The sequence below is a fragment of the Bombus terrestris genome, chromosome 2 (assembly GCF_910591885.1).
Source record: "Bombus terrestris chromosome 2, iyBomTerr1.2, whole genome shotgun sequence".
Taxonomy (NCBI): domain Eukaryota; kingdom Metazoa; phylum Arthropoda; class Insecta; order Hymenoptera; family Apidae; genus Bombus; species Bombus terrestris.
In genome coordinates this window covers 15325443-15342441 of record NC_063270.1, presented here as the reverse complement: position 1 = coordinate 15342441, position 16999 = coordinate 15325443, and the positions used below count along the sequence as shown (strand labels likewise).

At 38.8% G+C, this 16999-nt stretch overlaps 1 protein-coding gene across 7 annotated transcripts in view; it reads left to right on the top strand.

Moving 5' to 3' along the window:
- LOC100643520 (Down syndrome cell adhesion molecule-like protein Dscam2) overlaps positions 1 to 15116 on the top strand; it is a 162031-nt gene extending 146915 nt beyond the window's left edge. For 3 of the 7 annotated variants that reach the window (XM_048413699.1, XM_012320206.3, XM_048413673.1), the window contains 9 exons: positions 2084 to 2380; positions 4430 to 4565; positions 5036 to 5163; positions 7138 to 7566; positions 7966 to 8250; positions 11803 to 12089; positions 13098 to 13350; positions 13465 to 13555; positions 14330 to 15116. In XM_048413699.1, coding sequence (XP_048269656.1) covers positions 2084 to 2380; positions 4430 to 4565; positions 5036 to 5163; positions 7138 to 7566; positions 7966 to 8250; positions 11803 to 12089; positions 13098 to 13350; positions 13465 to 13555; positions 14330 to 14747 — 2324 coding nt within the window. In that variant the 3' untranslated portion in view covers positions 14748 to 15116. Of the gene's footprint in view, positions 1 to 2083; positions 2381 to 4429; positions 4566 to 5035; positions 5164 to 7137; positions 7567 to 7965; positions 8251 to 11802; positions 12090 to 13097; positions 13355 to 13464; positions 13556 to 14329 lie in introns of all 7 variants that reach the window. The other 4 variants (XM_048413695.1, XM_048413686.1, XM_048413678.1 and 1 more) reach the window with 4 other exon arrangements.
- The last annotated feature ends 1883 nt before the right edge of the window (positions 15117 to 16999 follow it).

The following is a 16999-nucleotide window of genomic DNA, read 5'->3' as shown; positions in this document are numbered from 1 at the left end:
CACCTAAATTTTGTTGAGAAAATATTGTGTGAAATAGATGTAAAAGTCAGAAAATCTATATGAACAGTATATACGTTTAGCATCTGAACCCTCATATTTATTAAAATAGCGTAGAAGTAAATGTTTAGAATGCACGTAATATTCAAGAATATATAAAATATGCAAAGTACAATGTTTATCATAACACTGTTACATAAAACAAATTCTTATTCTCGGTTCCATTTCGCAAATTATGTTTATAAAATATTAATAACAATAGAATCGCAGCTAGACTTTGGAAATTCCAATTTCTGCAATATTTCCGTAAGACGACTTACTTCTTCCCAGCTCATGTGCGCTTTTTCACTACCGTTTAACCCAAAAGAAGTTTAAACTCGAGTAACATAAGCTCGAAAATTTCTTGCCAAACGCCGTTCGCGCGAGATGGCTGCACGGTTCGCTTTATACCGGAAACAAAGGAGGCCACTTGCAACCATGAATTCCGGAGAATCGGCGTGGCTGTTTAACGAGAATGGAGAAACGTAGACGAAAAGAGTCAATGACAGAAACTTTAGTCGCGCCTTTGAAGTTAACGTTATACCGAGTTTGTTCTCGTTCTCGTACAACGTGGAAACTCAACAGCAGCTGGTTTTCCATTAAACGCAGCTGCACACGGGCCACTGTACGCGCCGGCCCGTCGAAATTCCGCGAAATGGGTCGCGAATAATTGTATCGCGTTATCGCGAAACTCGTAATAAACGCGCGTCGCGTCGCACTGCCTCGCCAAACGAAGCACAGGCGCGGGACGTAATCGAAATTTCGTGTATCACAAAGAAAACGCCCGAGTCCCGGGGAGAGTTTGTCAATGACAGAAACTCGGCGCGAGTGAATCCCGCCTCCCGGTCCCATGGATTTACTCGTCGACCCTTTATAAACGTTGTTAGTTGCCGAACACCGATTCGTTTTGAGCCGTGCAACAGACAGCTGGCGATATACAATCATGTGCCAATGAGCCGATAAATAAAGGGAATTTCAGAAAAGCAGAGCTTTAATAAATATAATTAAAAAGGATTGTGTGATACTTTTTGGACAAAGTTTATCGACAGACGTATATAGTCATTGTCACAAAAATCTGTATAGATACATTCTACAAAAGTATCATTTTTAGGGGAATAAATTGCTACAAAATTTTATTCTAAAATTGTTCATCATCTTATGACGAGAGATTCGAGATATATTTTATTATTGCTTCGTATGTTAAGAAATAAATATATTATTACAGAATGTTATATATAGATGCATTATTAAAATATTAGGCGTACAAATGAATAATCCCAATTTTTCAGTGAGAATCAAAGTTTATTTAAAAAGAAAATATTGCAAGTTGTCGGATCAAAGCGTTTGTCGTCGCTTCCTATAACTGTAAACCAGCTATTAAGTAAATAATGAATTCCACCGCGGAAAGATATTGCGTCTCTAGACAAGATCCAATCATTAAGTGCTGACAAAGGAGAATGTTCTACGAAATTGCTGAGTGACAACGCTAGGCCACACACTGCTCCTGCGACAAAAGACATCGTAATGAATCTTGTTTGGAACGTCTTGCAGCAGCCAGCATGTTCTCTAGACATTATTCCTCCAAATTACCACCTGTTCCGATGCAACACGTCTTATCATATACTTCCAATTAGTGAATGAAATGCAAACATGACTTGACGATTGAATCTTGTCTCGAGACAACATTTTGTCGTAGTGAAACTCGTCACCTACCTGATAGATGGTTTAATATAAATAATTTAAAAAGTTTTTTAAACGAACTTTAAGTTACACTGAAAGATTTGTACATGAATACGATACAATATACAACGAATATATACGATAAAACTGATCTTTTACCTCTACCAACAATATTTCAACGATTCAACAGAAACGTAATCTAAAAAAGATTGACAACTCTCCTCTAACACATTCTTTTTACTCTACCACTCCCGAATTCAAAACATATCACGATTGACCATCGACGTAAGCAACGTTTTCTGTTCTCTTGTCCATCTCTTCCGCTGCACACCCGGGACAGCTGTCACACCTAGTTCTACTGTTTCAGTTCCGGACGCGCCAGAGCGCGTGAAAGCTGTGATCAGTAACGAAGACGCAGTGGTGATATCTTGGCTGCCTCCACGGCGACCAAACGGAATCCTTACCAAATACACCGTCTATGTTCGGGTTTTGGACCAGGGCCAAGAGGTGAAGATCACTAAAAGTTCGTTGCCTGCGCAGAACCTGCACCACGAGGCGACTGGGTTGAAGCTGCGCGAATCCTACGAGGCCTGGGTTACGGCCTCGACCAAAATGGGGCAAGGACCTAGCACTCCGGTCATCAAACTTCAGTTGAGCAATACTGGTAAGCCATCGTACGACGAACGCGAAACTTTCCCTCTTCCTGCTGCAAGAAACGTTTCTTCGTTTCAACCATACCCTCGGCTATTTCTCTTTCTCCCCTCTCTTTCTCTCTCTCTCTCTCTCTCTCTTCTTCTTCTTCTTCTTTCTTTCGTTCCCTGGAGGAATTGAATTGAACAACTCGATTCGCGAACGATCGTGGCGAACACGTGGAAAATGGGGCCAATGAACGTGGAAGTTATATGAAAAATTCGTGAGCCATAATCCCCCGGGAAACAAACCACACGATGCTGACTTTGTATTTCTGTATTCTACCCTCTCTATCGTCACTTTCTCTTTTTTTCATTCACATTGAGTTTCTCCTTCTACTTTTTGAAGATTCAGAAGTGCTGTATCGTTCTTACGGTGGCTACAAAAAGTTATTGGCATGCTACTGTATTTATTAGAACATTTAGATACTAATTAATTAGGGCCAAGTATATTAAATTTCCTGTCATTTTTCGTGGTACTTTAATATAATTATATACTTTTCTATAATGAAAATGGGATGAAAAATTTGATAACGAAATTCTTCGTTAGAAAATAAGGACATGTATCAATATCTTTAATGGCTATTGTAAATATCCGGTTACTGTAATAATTAGAAGTAGCACCTACTGTAAAAAATATATATATATTTCTTTATGAAATCAACAGACAGTGAACTTAAATTATCTATTACAAGATATAGCGATATCTTGTAGTTGCTACATATACTTACTATTGAAATATCATTAACGTCGGAAGTCTTTCCAACAGCTTAAAAGAACTTTTCTAATCTAACTTATACTTCAAAAATTAAAATGTCTAGAGATAAAAAAACTAGTCAAATAATAAAGTACTTCTACGAGGATTAATAATTACAAAGGCGAATTTTATTATTGCATATTGGCTTGCAAAAATCAATTTAATCAGATTCTAATATGAAGTTGTTCGAGAAGTTCGTAACGAAATTTAGGTAAAAATTTAGCGCCTTATCAAGTAACGTTTTCACTGTTTCTTTTAATAACTTCATCTCAATCATCATTCTCTCCGCAATTTTTCCATTCTTTCCAACAATAAATTCCTTCAAGTAGATTTTAAGTTCCCTCAAGTTCTTAAAGCATTAAATTTCTCGTAATAAAGAGAGTTGTATAAAACACAGAATGAATAATGACGTGCCTTCGATAAATGTAATTCCTGTTAAAATTCGTTACTTTTTGCCTACTTTTCATCGACACACAAGGCTCAACGTTATCTTATTGGAAAAGCGAAACCATTATAATTAACGAATTCCGATAATAATTTTAAAATTACAATACTACGAAGCTAAAGAACACGAAGGTAAAGAATTTTTCCAATAGCAAAGTAATTCCGCAGGATTTTACGACTATAAACGCGTTTTCAGTCTCCTCATTGCGTATATTTGTCTTCGAAAATTAACTTAATCGCATCAAAATATTCTAAATATTGTAAATATTCTAATAATGCGATAGCCACGATGATTTCCAGAAATAAAACCATCAATTTAGCCGCAGTTTAGTAATTCAAATGAATCAAATGATAGCATACCAATAATAATTTTCATAGACCAAGTTCGTTTCTGAAACAAGACATTCGATGGATTTCTCTACTGCTTGTTCATTGCCTCGTTTCATATGCATGGGATGTATAATCGATGTTACTCCCACGATTCTTTACTTTGACTTTGACTGGTTCAAAGTTTGGGTGGGGTCGAAGTTGATCGAAGTGACTCCAGCTGTGCTAATATAGGACTTCCGGGAATCATGTATTTTAATCAAAGTAACCCGGCTCGATTCGTTCGAATAATTGAAAGCATCTTCCCCGAAATCGGTGCTCGAGTTTCGTTTCTCAAATGTCCCGTTAAAAATTCTTTGCTTTCGAGGAATATAAGGAAAAGGAGAAACGAGGAGAGAGGAGAATAGACGAGGCAAGTTTCGAAAGTGAACTCAAACACGGATCATAGCTGGAGGAAGTTTAACGAAGAGCAAGGATAACCGGGACTTTTAATTAGTTCCAGCAGCTATAATATCGTTCGGAGTACCGCTGGTGGTGCCGTGGAGGGTGGACGTCAATATGGCCTGTCTCGCCGTCGGTAATCCACGGCCGACGGTGGAATGGCGTCGCGGCGACATCAAGTTGCAACAGAAGTAAGTGTGAAACGTGTGCAAGATCGTGTACATGTATCATAGATTGTTTTCAGTCTCGTAGATTGAACGCAATACATAATAATAAATTGCTGCGAGTCTTTCGAGCGGTTGGAATAGTTTACGACTACTTAACACGTTGACTGTCACGGTGATCATCAATGTCACCTGTGTTATTAAGTATTCTTAGAATACTTTGGAAAAAAAGGTAAATTTCATGAACTAAAAAGTCCTCAATGATGCGAATGATTTAGATAACAAATGTCGGAGAAAAGGTACACAAATACGTAGTCTAGTGATTACTGTCACAAAGATTAAATCAGCGCGTTGCACATTATCGTCACGGTCGTGCGTAATAGTAAATAATAATAAATTCGTGATTAGAAATTCATCTGAGGAAATTTGCCCACGAATTACGATACTTGAGACGCTACAGTGTATATAAGTATGTGATCATGATGTTTCCACGACAGATCAGACATCGGTTCGGACAACACATTAACACTGAGGAACGTGCAGAGGACGCACGAGGGAAACTATTCCTGCCACGTGAAGAATCCTCTTGGCTCCGACGAAATCGTGTACACGCTGCAAGTGCAAGGTATGTGGAACCAGTCACTTGGGAGAAAAAATCATCCCGGCGATCCGGATTCTTCGTCCTTTAATGTCATTTTGCAGTAATCGCTTTATCCCGATGTTGTTATTGTATCTATGGTGAGAAACGTGAGGCAATCCTTTTATTGCCGCTCATTCGAAACTCAGATTCTATTGTATTTAAGACAATCCTTCTGACCCTTATGATATGAAAACTTATCTTTTTAAACATCCTTTTTGCTTGGTTTAGGATTCCTCTATCGGCGATTTACAACTAAAGTAAAGGGTTTACCGCGTGTTGTTTGTAACATTGTTTCGGCGAGAAGGGGATAATACCAGACAGATAACCACTATGGCGAAACGAATCGGGTCAACGGGTCGCATTGGAAACGCGAATCGACGTCGCGTCCTGGGTAACCTTCGTTTGTCTCGCTTGCGTCGCGCGTATTATCATGGCAATGAACGGGAATTGGTCGCAGTTATCCTGGGAAAGCTCGTCGTTAATGGGAAGAGGAGAGTTCGTTAAAAGTTACATCGAACTGTTTTACGTTTCGATGGCTATGCAATTATTTGGCGTCGAATAAAATACGTATTTCGAATACGCTCGAGAAGATACACCAACAACTATAAGTATTAAAACACCTATTAAAATTTCATATAAATTGCATACCTTTCTCTCTCTCTCTCTCTCTCTCTCTCTCTCTCGTTGCTGTTATTTTATTACAAATATATTATTTCACTCGCATCACATATACCTTACAATATAATATACTAAATAAAATAAAATTGTTTACTTTCTCCCAATGAATAATAAGGAAAGATACTTCGTTTTGTTACTCGTATTATATATACCTTATATCGCAAAATACTAAACAAAGTGATCTGATACTTATGGTAAGTAGTGTACGACGAATACGTTTACCAAAGACACTTAGTTACGCGGAACGAGCGTAGAAGGCGACGACGACGATACAATCTCCACGTCGTTCGAATTCTCGCGGTCGTACGTGAGAACGGATTTCGGGAAAAACTAGGCAAATATGTTACACGCGACGTGCACCGAGTTTTCTGATTTCGTTTCCTGTCGGCGACTATGGTGGCTGTATCTCAAGCTCAGCAAGAATAGATCGCACCTAGAAACTTTGCTTTGGAATTTGTTGAACAGTTGGTTCTTATGAATTACAAATTCTTTTCAAGTTTCTTTGAAGATTCGTTATTTGTAAAGTGGGTCGTTGTTTGCCTAGAAATTTCGATAACGATGAAATGAAAAATTGGTCAAGATAAATCAATTTTAAATTCTAATTTTTCTAAATGCGAATAACAGTATGATTTCGTTTATCTGAATTTGTCACGGGACAAATAATGTAATTAAGATTCATAGGATAGCAGTTTATCAATGTCATTATTTTTATTCCCACATAATAAAAGTCCGCGTTCAAATAAGTGAAAGAGATTCGATCGGCGGGAATCCAGTTAATCAAACATTAACTAAAATTTCATTCGAATAAATGGAATCGAAATAAATTATTTCCAATAGAAATGAAATGCCGCATTAAAACATAGCCCAAGAGATTGGAGTTATCTCGTCTTCTCTGGCTAACTCTGTTGCAGTAGAGTATCTCGCTTAAGTTTGAACGAACCAAGTGATTCTTGATATTTCATCAAAAATCTGTAGCGAAAAAATGAAGTGAAAAATCACTATCAAGTACGATTATCAATAGCGTATTATTGGCGATTATCGATAACGATTATTTCATTTTTCTTTAAAACTTGAGAAATTTATTAACGACAGTGGAAGACATTCAGGTCAAGAATGACACAATGAACGCAACTAGTTGAGAGATTTAACAGATCGAGGGAAACAACTTCTCTCCTGTCCTCTATTTACGGCTGTCCAATTTATAGTTTAACGTGATTAATCAATCGAGCAGTCGTTCTTGAGCGATCAAACCACCGGCCTTAATCGAACAACTTTGCACAGTGCCGCCAACTCCACCGACTTTGATCGCCACTGGTACCACAACCGACGCGGTTCAACTGCAGTGGAAGCAAGGCGACAATGGGGGCGCCCCTATCAAAGGATTCTTGTTGGCTTATCGTCGAGAGTTCTCCGAATGGGAGGAAGTGATGTTGGATAGGAAAGCAAACACGCATCTTCTCGAAGGTTTACAGTGTGGCACCAGGTACCAGTTCACGTTAGCAGCCTTCAACAGAATTGGTAGCGGAAGCGCCAGTAAGATCGAGACAGCGAAGACAAATGGAACGAAGCCTATTCCTCCTACGAAACATCAGCTGATCAAGTCCAACCAGACGTTCATTACGCTGGAATTGACCTCCTGGCAAGATGGAGGATGTCCTTTGTTGTATTTCGTGGCAGAATATAGAAGACTTCCTGGTGATTGGTTGCTCGGTAAGCATTACAGAAGTAGAAGATTATATGGAGAAACTGATTTAGTTTGAATTATTGTTATTAGTGAAGTTTTATAAGTTACAAATTACATGGACTAATATAGTATACATATATACAGTAGCTACAAAAGCTGATACAATTAATTGGTAAATTATTATGGGAAAAGGTGTTCATGGTTTTTGGTCGCGGACTAATCACTTTTTCCTTATCTTACTTTCTTCATTATTTATTTAATACCGATCGTTAATGATAATTTCTCCATTAATATAAAAGAAAAGTACAATTATTAAAAACAAAAGTCTTGTTAAAAGTTTTGGTATCCGAAATAGTTCCGGAAACTTTTTGTAGCCCGCAGCATGTTATGGTCTGTTTCACACAGCGACCCTAATTCTGTTGCAGTGTCGAATAGCGTGCCGCCGCAATCGAGATTCCCTATAGTGGGTCTGGAAAGTGGTACCAAATACGAACTCCGTGTCACCGCGTACAACAACGCAGGCTCGACGCAGGCCGAATACCTGTTCAACACGCTATCGCCAACCGGCAGTAATCGAATACATGACGAGCATCCGCCGGAAACCGAAGAGACCTCGCTGTTTTTTGACGCCCACGTGCTGGCGCCTAGCATGATCTCGCTTTTCGCCGTATTCCTAGCAGTGGGTGGCGTTTGCTTTTGCTTGAAAACACGTAAGTCTCTTTTCGCGGGTAGATCCTTAGCTAACGTTTGTCATTCACAGTTATTCGCCACAAAATTTTATTTTTTTGTTTGAATTAAATATTCGTTCGTCGACATTTACTTTAAACGACGAATCGTAACAATTTGGTCGATGTCCGCGTGTAATTAGGCGTAAAATATACAACCGGCGGCAAGAAGCAGTGTCCATGAGAGTTCGACGAACGTTTTTGCGACGCGTTTATGGACAGCGATCGGGGAAATTCCCATTTGGCTTGAAAATTCAAATTCATTTCTGCGTTACCGTTATCGCGTGTGCTCAAATAACCGTACATATAATTAAAATCACCGGAGGGAGATGTATATTTCGTTGTATTGAAACAAGCGTTATCAAACAAAGAAGCATTGAATCGATGTTCAATTAACGACCCTAGTTACGTGCACGTGTGTATACTTCAACGTATAACATGCGCGTACGCGTGAAACGAAAATCATGATTTCAGAGTAACAACGGAATTCGTGTCTATAACACGCCCGAAATTTGGTCCGGTATACATATCCTATACCTCGTACATTCAATCACGAACCATCGCCGATTCAAACTTAATCGTGCTATAGCAATTATCCGCTAACTGATCCATCTATAAGCTTTAACTTTCGCCGATTCGGCAATGAAGTCTTACGTCGATCAAAGTAAGATTATTACATTGATATTAATAAAGGATCGAGCCGAAGTCTAGATTGTAGATTGTGAAACATATAAAGTCGGAATCGATCGTAGTAACACGTTCAGATCAGCGTGGATCACTGATGACCGTGATTGGAGTAACATTTGTACAGTGCATATATTTAACCGTTCGACTATTCCTTCAAATAATTTGTCCGGCATAAAGTTTTTATAAATGTATCAAATTTTTCTCGATTATACGATCTTATGTCTTTAGAGATCTTTTTGATCTGTTCCTTTTGAATGATTCAAATCATTCTTTACAATATCAGTTTCTACGATATGGTAATCACTTTCGTTATGTGCATTATCTTTGTCAGAATTTGTTAGAGTACATATTCTTACACTGTATTATAATCATCCACTTGATCCATTGATGAGTTCCGATTTCCTCAAATTCGACGATAACATCTTACATAGAAAGTTCGATAGTTACGCTACCTTATGTACTATAGCTAGTTACCACATAGTCATAAGTATCCGGGCACTGTTCAATTTATAGTAGCAGTAAGTGAATTTTTATCAAAGTTTCCAAATCAATGATGAATTGGTAACTAGAAACGACGCTAACTACTTTAATATAGGATTTTCAGGCTATAAAATTAAATTATCCATTAAAAAGCATAACGCTGTTTAAACGTCACTGGTTGAGTTCAATTAAATTATAAAAATACGTTAACTTCGAATTCCTCTTAAATCTTGCCACGATCATTTTGAATCATCCAATTTATATTTATTAATATATATAGTTCGATCTATATATATATACAGATCGATCACAGAGGAAATTCGAAAGTAAGGATAGGGCGACTCGATCGGAGGGCAGGAATCGATAGCTCGGTACTCGAAGCACGCGGGTAGGATTTCAGCGGCGGCAATTTGCATTAAGCCAGAAGGGCGTGCTGGCGCCGCACTCGTACCACTCGTCGTTATTGAGTAGCTAAACGTCGCAGGATTGTGCTCCAATTACTATACCGTGGGGGCACCTTTGAGGGATGGCGAGCCACGAGATATCGCCGGTTAACGGGCGAAAATTGATTCCTGATTTTCGTTTCTACCCTCTTTTCGCGTCTCAACGTTCCTCTTAATGGATCCAATCGGGTGCCGTGCATTTTTATTCGGCCAACCACTTACCACTGCAGTGTCAACATCACCGGGATTGATACGTTCGTCTGGAACGATTTGATTAATTAAATGCCTGGCAAATGAGGCAGCCGTGCGCGGATCATGCAATTATACCTGCCGTTATGGTGCTAAAGCGAAGCGACCGTTTCGTTGGCGCGCGTGGAATGAACAGAAATTATGTATGCGTTTAAAATGATTCGAAAGTGGCACAAGATTCTATTCTAGATCGTTGGATTCTCTTTTTTGAATCTACTGATCAGTTTGACCTATATCCGAGTGACTTATGTCTAATTACAGTCTTCTTTCTTGGTATTAGAACTGTATTACACCCTCGTTTTCTCACCTTCTTCGAGATGTTGGAATAAAAGCTCTTACAGTGGGGTGCAAAAGTTTCTAGCCAGATAGATTCGTCGCTTTATATTCCAAGGACGATATGTAAAAAATTCCTAATATTCGATACGAGGCTAGGACGAGCGAAAGAAAACGAATAAACATGTTATACAGTCATATAATATTAATTAAAATTCTGCGACATATTGCTTTTGGAATATAAAGTGAAAAATTTATTCGTTGTAAGCATCTTATCGATATCTGGGATTTCTTTCCCAGTAGCGTACGACTTAACTGCACTTTTGAGATAAGTATAATTACAAGCTTAATCGACGAAGTCCTTTATTCGATGAAATTTTGGTAGTAGATTTTCAAAGCCGTCAAAGCCGTCCCCGTTGCGTTGAAATTCTCCCCGATAGCGTGGTAGAGCCACGTCAAGTCTTTGATACGTGGGCGGTTTGAAAGGTTTGTCGAAGTATCCTAAGACGCTGTGCTTTGGACATGTCGTATCACCTATAACAGGTAAACACTATTGACGATTTTTCTTCTATTTTTGTTACTCTGTTAATTACAAAAAACAACGTGTTCGACGTACTTCGTATAGATTTATTCTAACACTCGCATGTATGTATTAACACTTGAAATATTTTTTCAATAGCATTTACGCGATATATGTGTTAATTCACTTGTTGAGTTACTTCTTCGGACAACTTACTTATCAAAAGAATATCAAAGTTTTTATATAATTGCAATCCTATGTTCTCAATTCTGCAACCAAACGGGCTTGTGAAAGGTGTAATTTTTGAATGTTTTCCTTTTGGATCAGATCGTACTCTCTTAATATTATTGGTTTTGATATCATAATCATTTTTAGTATATTTTTATTATGGCTTAATGTTCATTTCTTAGCACGATTTAATAATAATCGATCAAACCTTCATCCACTGATCATCAATTGAATTATTATACATCTATTATCAGCTAAATCATCATCTATTAATCGTGAACTATTACCCACTGCTTATCAATTAAGCCATCATCCATTAATCATCAACCAAACAATCATTCATTTCATCTATCCTTCCCGTTCATTAATGACGAAAACTCCGAAACTAGGCTGCTTTTTTCCCAAATCGACAAAATATTTCACTCGATAAATTACTTCTACATCTACCTGGCGTAGACACTTTTCTCATAAATAAATAAAATTAGTTTATCGAACTAGCATTCCAATAATTGGTCTGTCCACTTCAAGCTTATAATAAATCTTTCGTAACCGGTGTACCTGCAGATATCTGTCTAATATTTCGATCGATTCGGTCAGATCGCACGGCGTAAACGGATAATCACGAAGAAACGTGTTAATTAATCGCGATGATTGCAGACGCGGAAAGATCTGGTCGAGCGAACGATCCGAATTCGCAAACGCAGGCTGCGCTGGAGAACAAGCATAACATGGAGCAGAGGGAACAATACTACGCGACCGTGAGGAAACCGGGCCAGCAGTCACCCTGTCGCGAGGTGAGCGCGCTGGAAAGAATACCCGAATATTCCGAAGACATTTATCCGTACGCCACCTTCAATCTGCCCGAGCAGGAAAACCTGTCGGCGAACCCGATGCGACAGGCGTTCTACTACGAACGTAGCGAAACGATGCTGCAAGGCAATCAGGTACGAGTACCGATCATAAATAACTGTCGACGAAATTCGATAAAGAAACGTTTCGAAGATGGCGAGAAGAGACCTTTTCAAACGGATGTACTTTCCGTGGCTCCTACACACGGAGTAATTTAATCGATCGAAAAGGCTGTATCCTTCTCTTCTGTGCGCGTGTCTCACATTCGTGCATACCTGGCGCGTTACGGGAAAGAAATGTCTCTTCATCGGGGAGGGTGGAACGATATATCCTGGTGTACGAGCGTGAGAGATCAGGTCGATGATATATTGCTTGTATACACGTAGGCGGATATCCCGAGAGATCAAAGTAGCCTGCACTCGATCTCGCGTATAAATGTAAGACGACTTCCATTTATGTATCGTGCCCGAGCTTACGTTAGATCTGGCGAGACTTTCCTTTCAAGTAAATGTGCTTGCCTCTGTGTGGTCGGAAAACTTGTTACTTACCTCGAACATCAATAGAGAATCTGGTTCTGCAAACTGGTAAAATAATCGTATACGTACACAACAGTGTCCGCTTAGCTGCGGTTGCTTCGATTTACATTTTCCCTGCAGCTAGCCAGCCAGGGTAGGTAATCGAAAATTTTTCTTTCTCTTCTTCGCTCGTCTCTGAACAAGCTTTAAGTGGGAGTTTAAAAAATATTAAGGGCGAACGAGATACAAAACAAAAAGATTATTTAATATACCTAGCCATTGAGTTAGAACTACGTACACAAATTTCTCCGTTCCAACTACTACGCTATATCATAGATAGTAAATAGTTCTTGACTGTTCAAATTACTATTCGATACGCAGACGTTCGTGTATACAGCGGCTAATTTATTACTGTTCAATATCGCGAAGCCAAATCCATACAGTTACTTTCGTTGAAGAACAACCCCCGTATCTTGTGTATATGCAGCCATTTCATTTAATGGCATTGAACGTCATTGAGATGTTTGTATATAGCTTCTAATGTCGAGGCTTATACCAAAGAACGTAGGTAACTTTTACACGTTGCAGTGCGACATGGAGCAGTATACAAAGGTACGAGGGAGGGCGCGGCGGAAGTCGAAATCGTTCAAATCAGAATCGGAGGAGTACGATACACTAGGCTCGGACAGCGACACGGAGGTCGGTACCAGCAGTCGCACCGAATCGTCGAATCACCTGGACGACTCCGGGCCGGCGTCGATAATGACGCGATCCCCGGGGCCGAATTCGATCGGGCAGAGGGAGCAGCGACTAGCCCTGGTCCCGAGGCCGGTTCATCATAGTAAGTTAGTATTCGATTTTCTGTGTCGACGCCGGCAACAGCCTTAAACAGCATCCAGGTCGCCACTAACGTCTCACGTTTCTCGCATCAACGTGTCTCGCGTGCACCTTCCAGATGTGCTGTACCACACGCACGAATCAAGTACATCAACCGAGCCGTCACCAATTTCTGAGAGGAAGACTTTCCCGAGGCTCGAGAAGCAAAGGTACGATAACTCGGAGAAATATTCCTATGGATTGTACTACGAGTCATTTTCATTCGAATACCTGTCAAACTTTCTAAACGAATCTTCTATTATTATTAATAATTATTATTCTATTATTAGCAATGTAATCTTTTTCTGTTTCATCCATTTCCTTTGAGTCTATATACTGTATACGGTAAAACTTTATTCATGGATACGATATCTTAGCGCCTCGTTAAGTGAACTTCTATTGAACGAATCTACTTGTAGAACTCGTATTATACACACGAATGGAAAATTATAAGTAATGGACAGAATCAAGGAACTCCTACTATATGAGTTCTTTCACTATCGTTGAATACAGATAAATAGAGTGCTACCGTGTATTTATCATTATACTGTGGATGTTTATACAAATTTATATCTTTTTAAACACAGCTAGAGAGATGAAACTGCTATAGAGGACTTATTTCGTTCTTTAAACATTATAACGAATAGTTTACTCTGAATATTTTACATATATTTGCATGTTTCTTTCTATATTTCCTAAAAATGTATAAGCTTCTCTATTCATTATTATTCAGCTTTCCCAAAAGTGTTTCTCTCTTTTTGATATACTGGCTATGAAAAAAAGCATAAAAGGAAAGAGTAAAAAATGAGTCTAATCACTACCGATATAACTTCGATCTCTTTTAACGTAACATCATGATCGATGCTTAATCCACTCTAATCTAAAAAATGTCTAATATTATAACACGTTCAATGTCGTATCATATGGAATTGTTAAATTTACAGGAATCAAGGAGCAACACCCGATATGGGAATGGACGGTCGTGTACCGGGAATACTACGCCCTGTGATGAAGCTCTCGGAATCCGGGATGCATTCGTATTCGAGGGGAGCATCGCCGAGTCAATCGTCGAGGCCTGGATCTTGCGATCGGCTGGGGAAAGATCCGAGCCCGAGGAAGTCCGTAGAGTCGTTGTGCCTGCTGGAGGAACCCGGATCGTCCAGAATGGCAAGGAAGGAAGAGGACTGGGGCAGCGAGCTGTCTACGTTGGAACTGAAGCCGCCGACAGGTTTCACGGACGCGCACGAGACCAGCGAAGCGGAGTGCGATATCGACATGAAACTGAAGCTCCACAGGAAGAGGACGGGTTTTCCTTCTAACTCGCTCTCGAAATCACCTAAAGACTTCACTATCACTGTCTAAGTGTGTTAATCAAATATTCGAAGAAAAAAAATGAAGTAAAACTAAAATGAAACCGCAAAAGTTAATGAAACGAATAAAAAAAAAAAAAAAACGATATATCGCATAAGAGACACAGTCACACGTACACACATACAGACACAGACACGTAAAAATAATAAAGATGCCAAAGCATGATGAGTGTTAATTCAAAAAAGCAAAAATGTAAAAAAAAAATATGAAACGCAGAAAAGAAAATTTCCTCGCCGTTGAGATTGTCGGGATCCCCCAACGCTTCTCTGTGGATGGATGACTGTCTTTCCGTGTAACTACCGTCGACGATCCATTTACAATAAAGAGGTATTTTTGTAAGAAAAACCGGAAAAAAGCTAACCACCAGTGTAATTTCTTTCGTGAACCTTTACCTATGCAGCACCGAAAATACCAAAGAATGTAAATAAGAATATTCTATTTTGTTTTCTATAGATTTCGAAGGAATTTATTGATTTCGGATTTAAATTCATCGACGATTGATGTGGCACTTCGTTAAGTGCCGATCGAAGAGATAGATAGCTTCGAAGCGAATTCGAAATTCCCACCGATCGGTTGCCTTTCAGGCGAGAACAGTGATTCGTTAAAATGACAATTTGTGGCTATAGACGCGGTCATAAACAAGACGTCAATCAGCTTAATTACTAGCGCTTATCAGTTGCACGTCAGTCGTATTTCCACAGAACGGTAATTCGATTCTGGAATATATCTGAAGATAGAATCGTTACGTTATCGTATGTGATAAACGATGTAGTTCAACATGTTTTATTGAATCCACATCGCTTTAATATCGACCGAAGCATATAAAAAATTAAAAATTTCTTGTTAATGAATTACATAGTAGATTCAATCATATCTTTATAGTAATTCACTAATCCCTGTTGTTATAACGATATCAGTTGCCGAAGAATAATCGCAAACGTCACCTTTGTACTTACCTTTACCGTCACTTGATAGGTCCGAGAGAATTGTAGAATTCCTAAATTCTCACCGTCGATAACAATGAAGAGCTTCGTTACCTTAAGCTTCATTCATCTCTCATTCATCGTTAATTTATTATTTGCATATCATGCAAACAATCCCGAATGTACAGAAGTTTTATTTATTTTAGTTTCAATAAAACAATTTCCTATTTTCTATTATATTAATGTTTTACTACTATGCGGATTTAATACCAACAAACAAATTAGGCAGAAACAATATGGGAAGAACAAAGAAAGATCAATAATCAATAGCAAGACTGTCACTGTCACAGAAAAAAGAAGCCCTAAATCTAAAAAAGAAATTTAACGATAATTCCATCTACTTTGATCAACAAATGCAAAAAAAATCAATATGTGAGAAAAAGAAAATACTGGTCGTCGGCTATGGGCGCAGTATGTGGCGCGATTTATAATTTTACGATCGATGCAATGAATGACTCATGATTTTTTTTTTCGATAGTAAGAAGTGTATATTACTACAACATACTTGTGGGATATCGATTGCAACAATGATCGCATCAGAGAAGGGGTGGAGAGCTGGAGCGGGGATTCGCTACTTTTCTACACGGCGGATACGTATACAACAAAGAAAAAACACACACTTATTAGCTGTGACAATAGTTTTTCGCATATCAGTATGTGTCGTGTAGTCGCATTTTTTTTCTTCGTTTTAACCAGGGTAGATTACAATAAAATTCGCATTCAGAAAACACGGAATACTATTTCATTCGAATTATAGTAGATCGCATTGAACGCGGAGTGGAGCCTCGGTCGTTCGGTGTCCACCCCGTTTTCTCGTCTATAAAATTATCGTAAAATATGTATATGGCAGTCAAACAATGTTTCGTTTTGTTGATCATCTAAAAAAAGGGGCGTGGAATGTTTCTTAAAGTTCTTTCAGTTTTTTTTTTCTCGTTTTGCTCCGTTTGCTTCCTTCTTCTTGTTTTCTTCGTTTGTTTAAAAAATTCGCGTAAACGATTGGCAGACAGTCGTTGGCAATGTTTCGTTTTGCGCAAATGGAAGAAAGAAAACCGTGAGGTTCACACGAGCGAGGACAGCCGTCAAGAAAAATCTGAACGAGCATCAGTTCGACACTTAACATTGAGTATTACGCAGGTAACTGGTTAACATTTATCTCAGTGTGTATACATCCATGCTAGCTTAGTATTTAATTGGTCAAGATACTGTTACGGTGAAAGGACATACGTGTATCTTTTGCTTGTTTCCACTGTGCATTTCTTC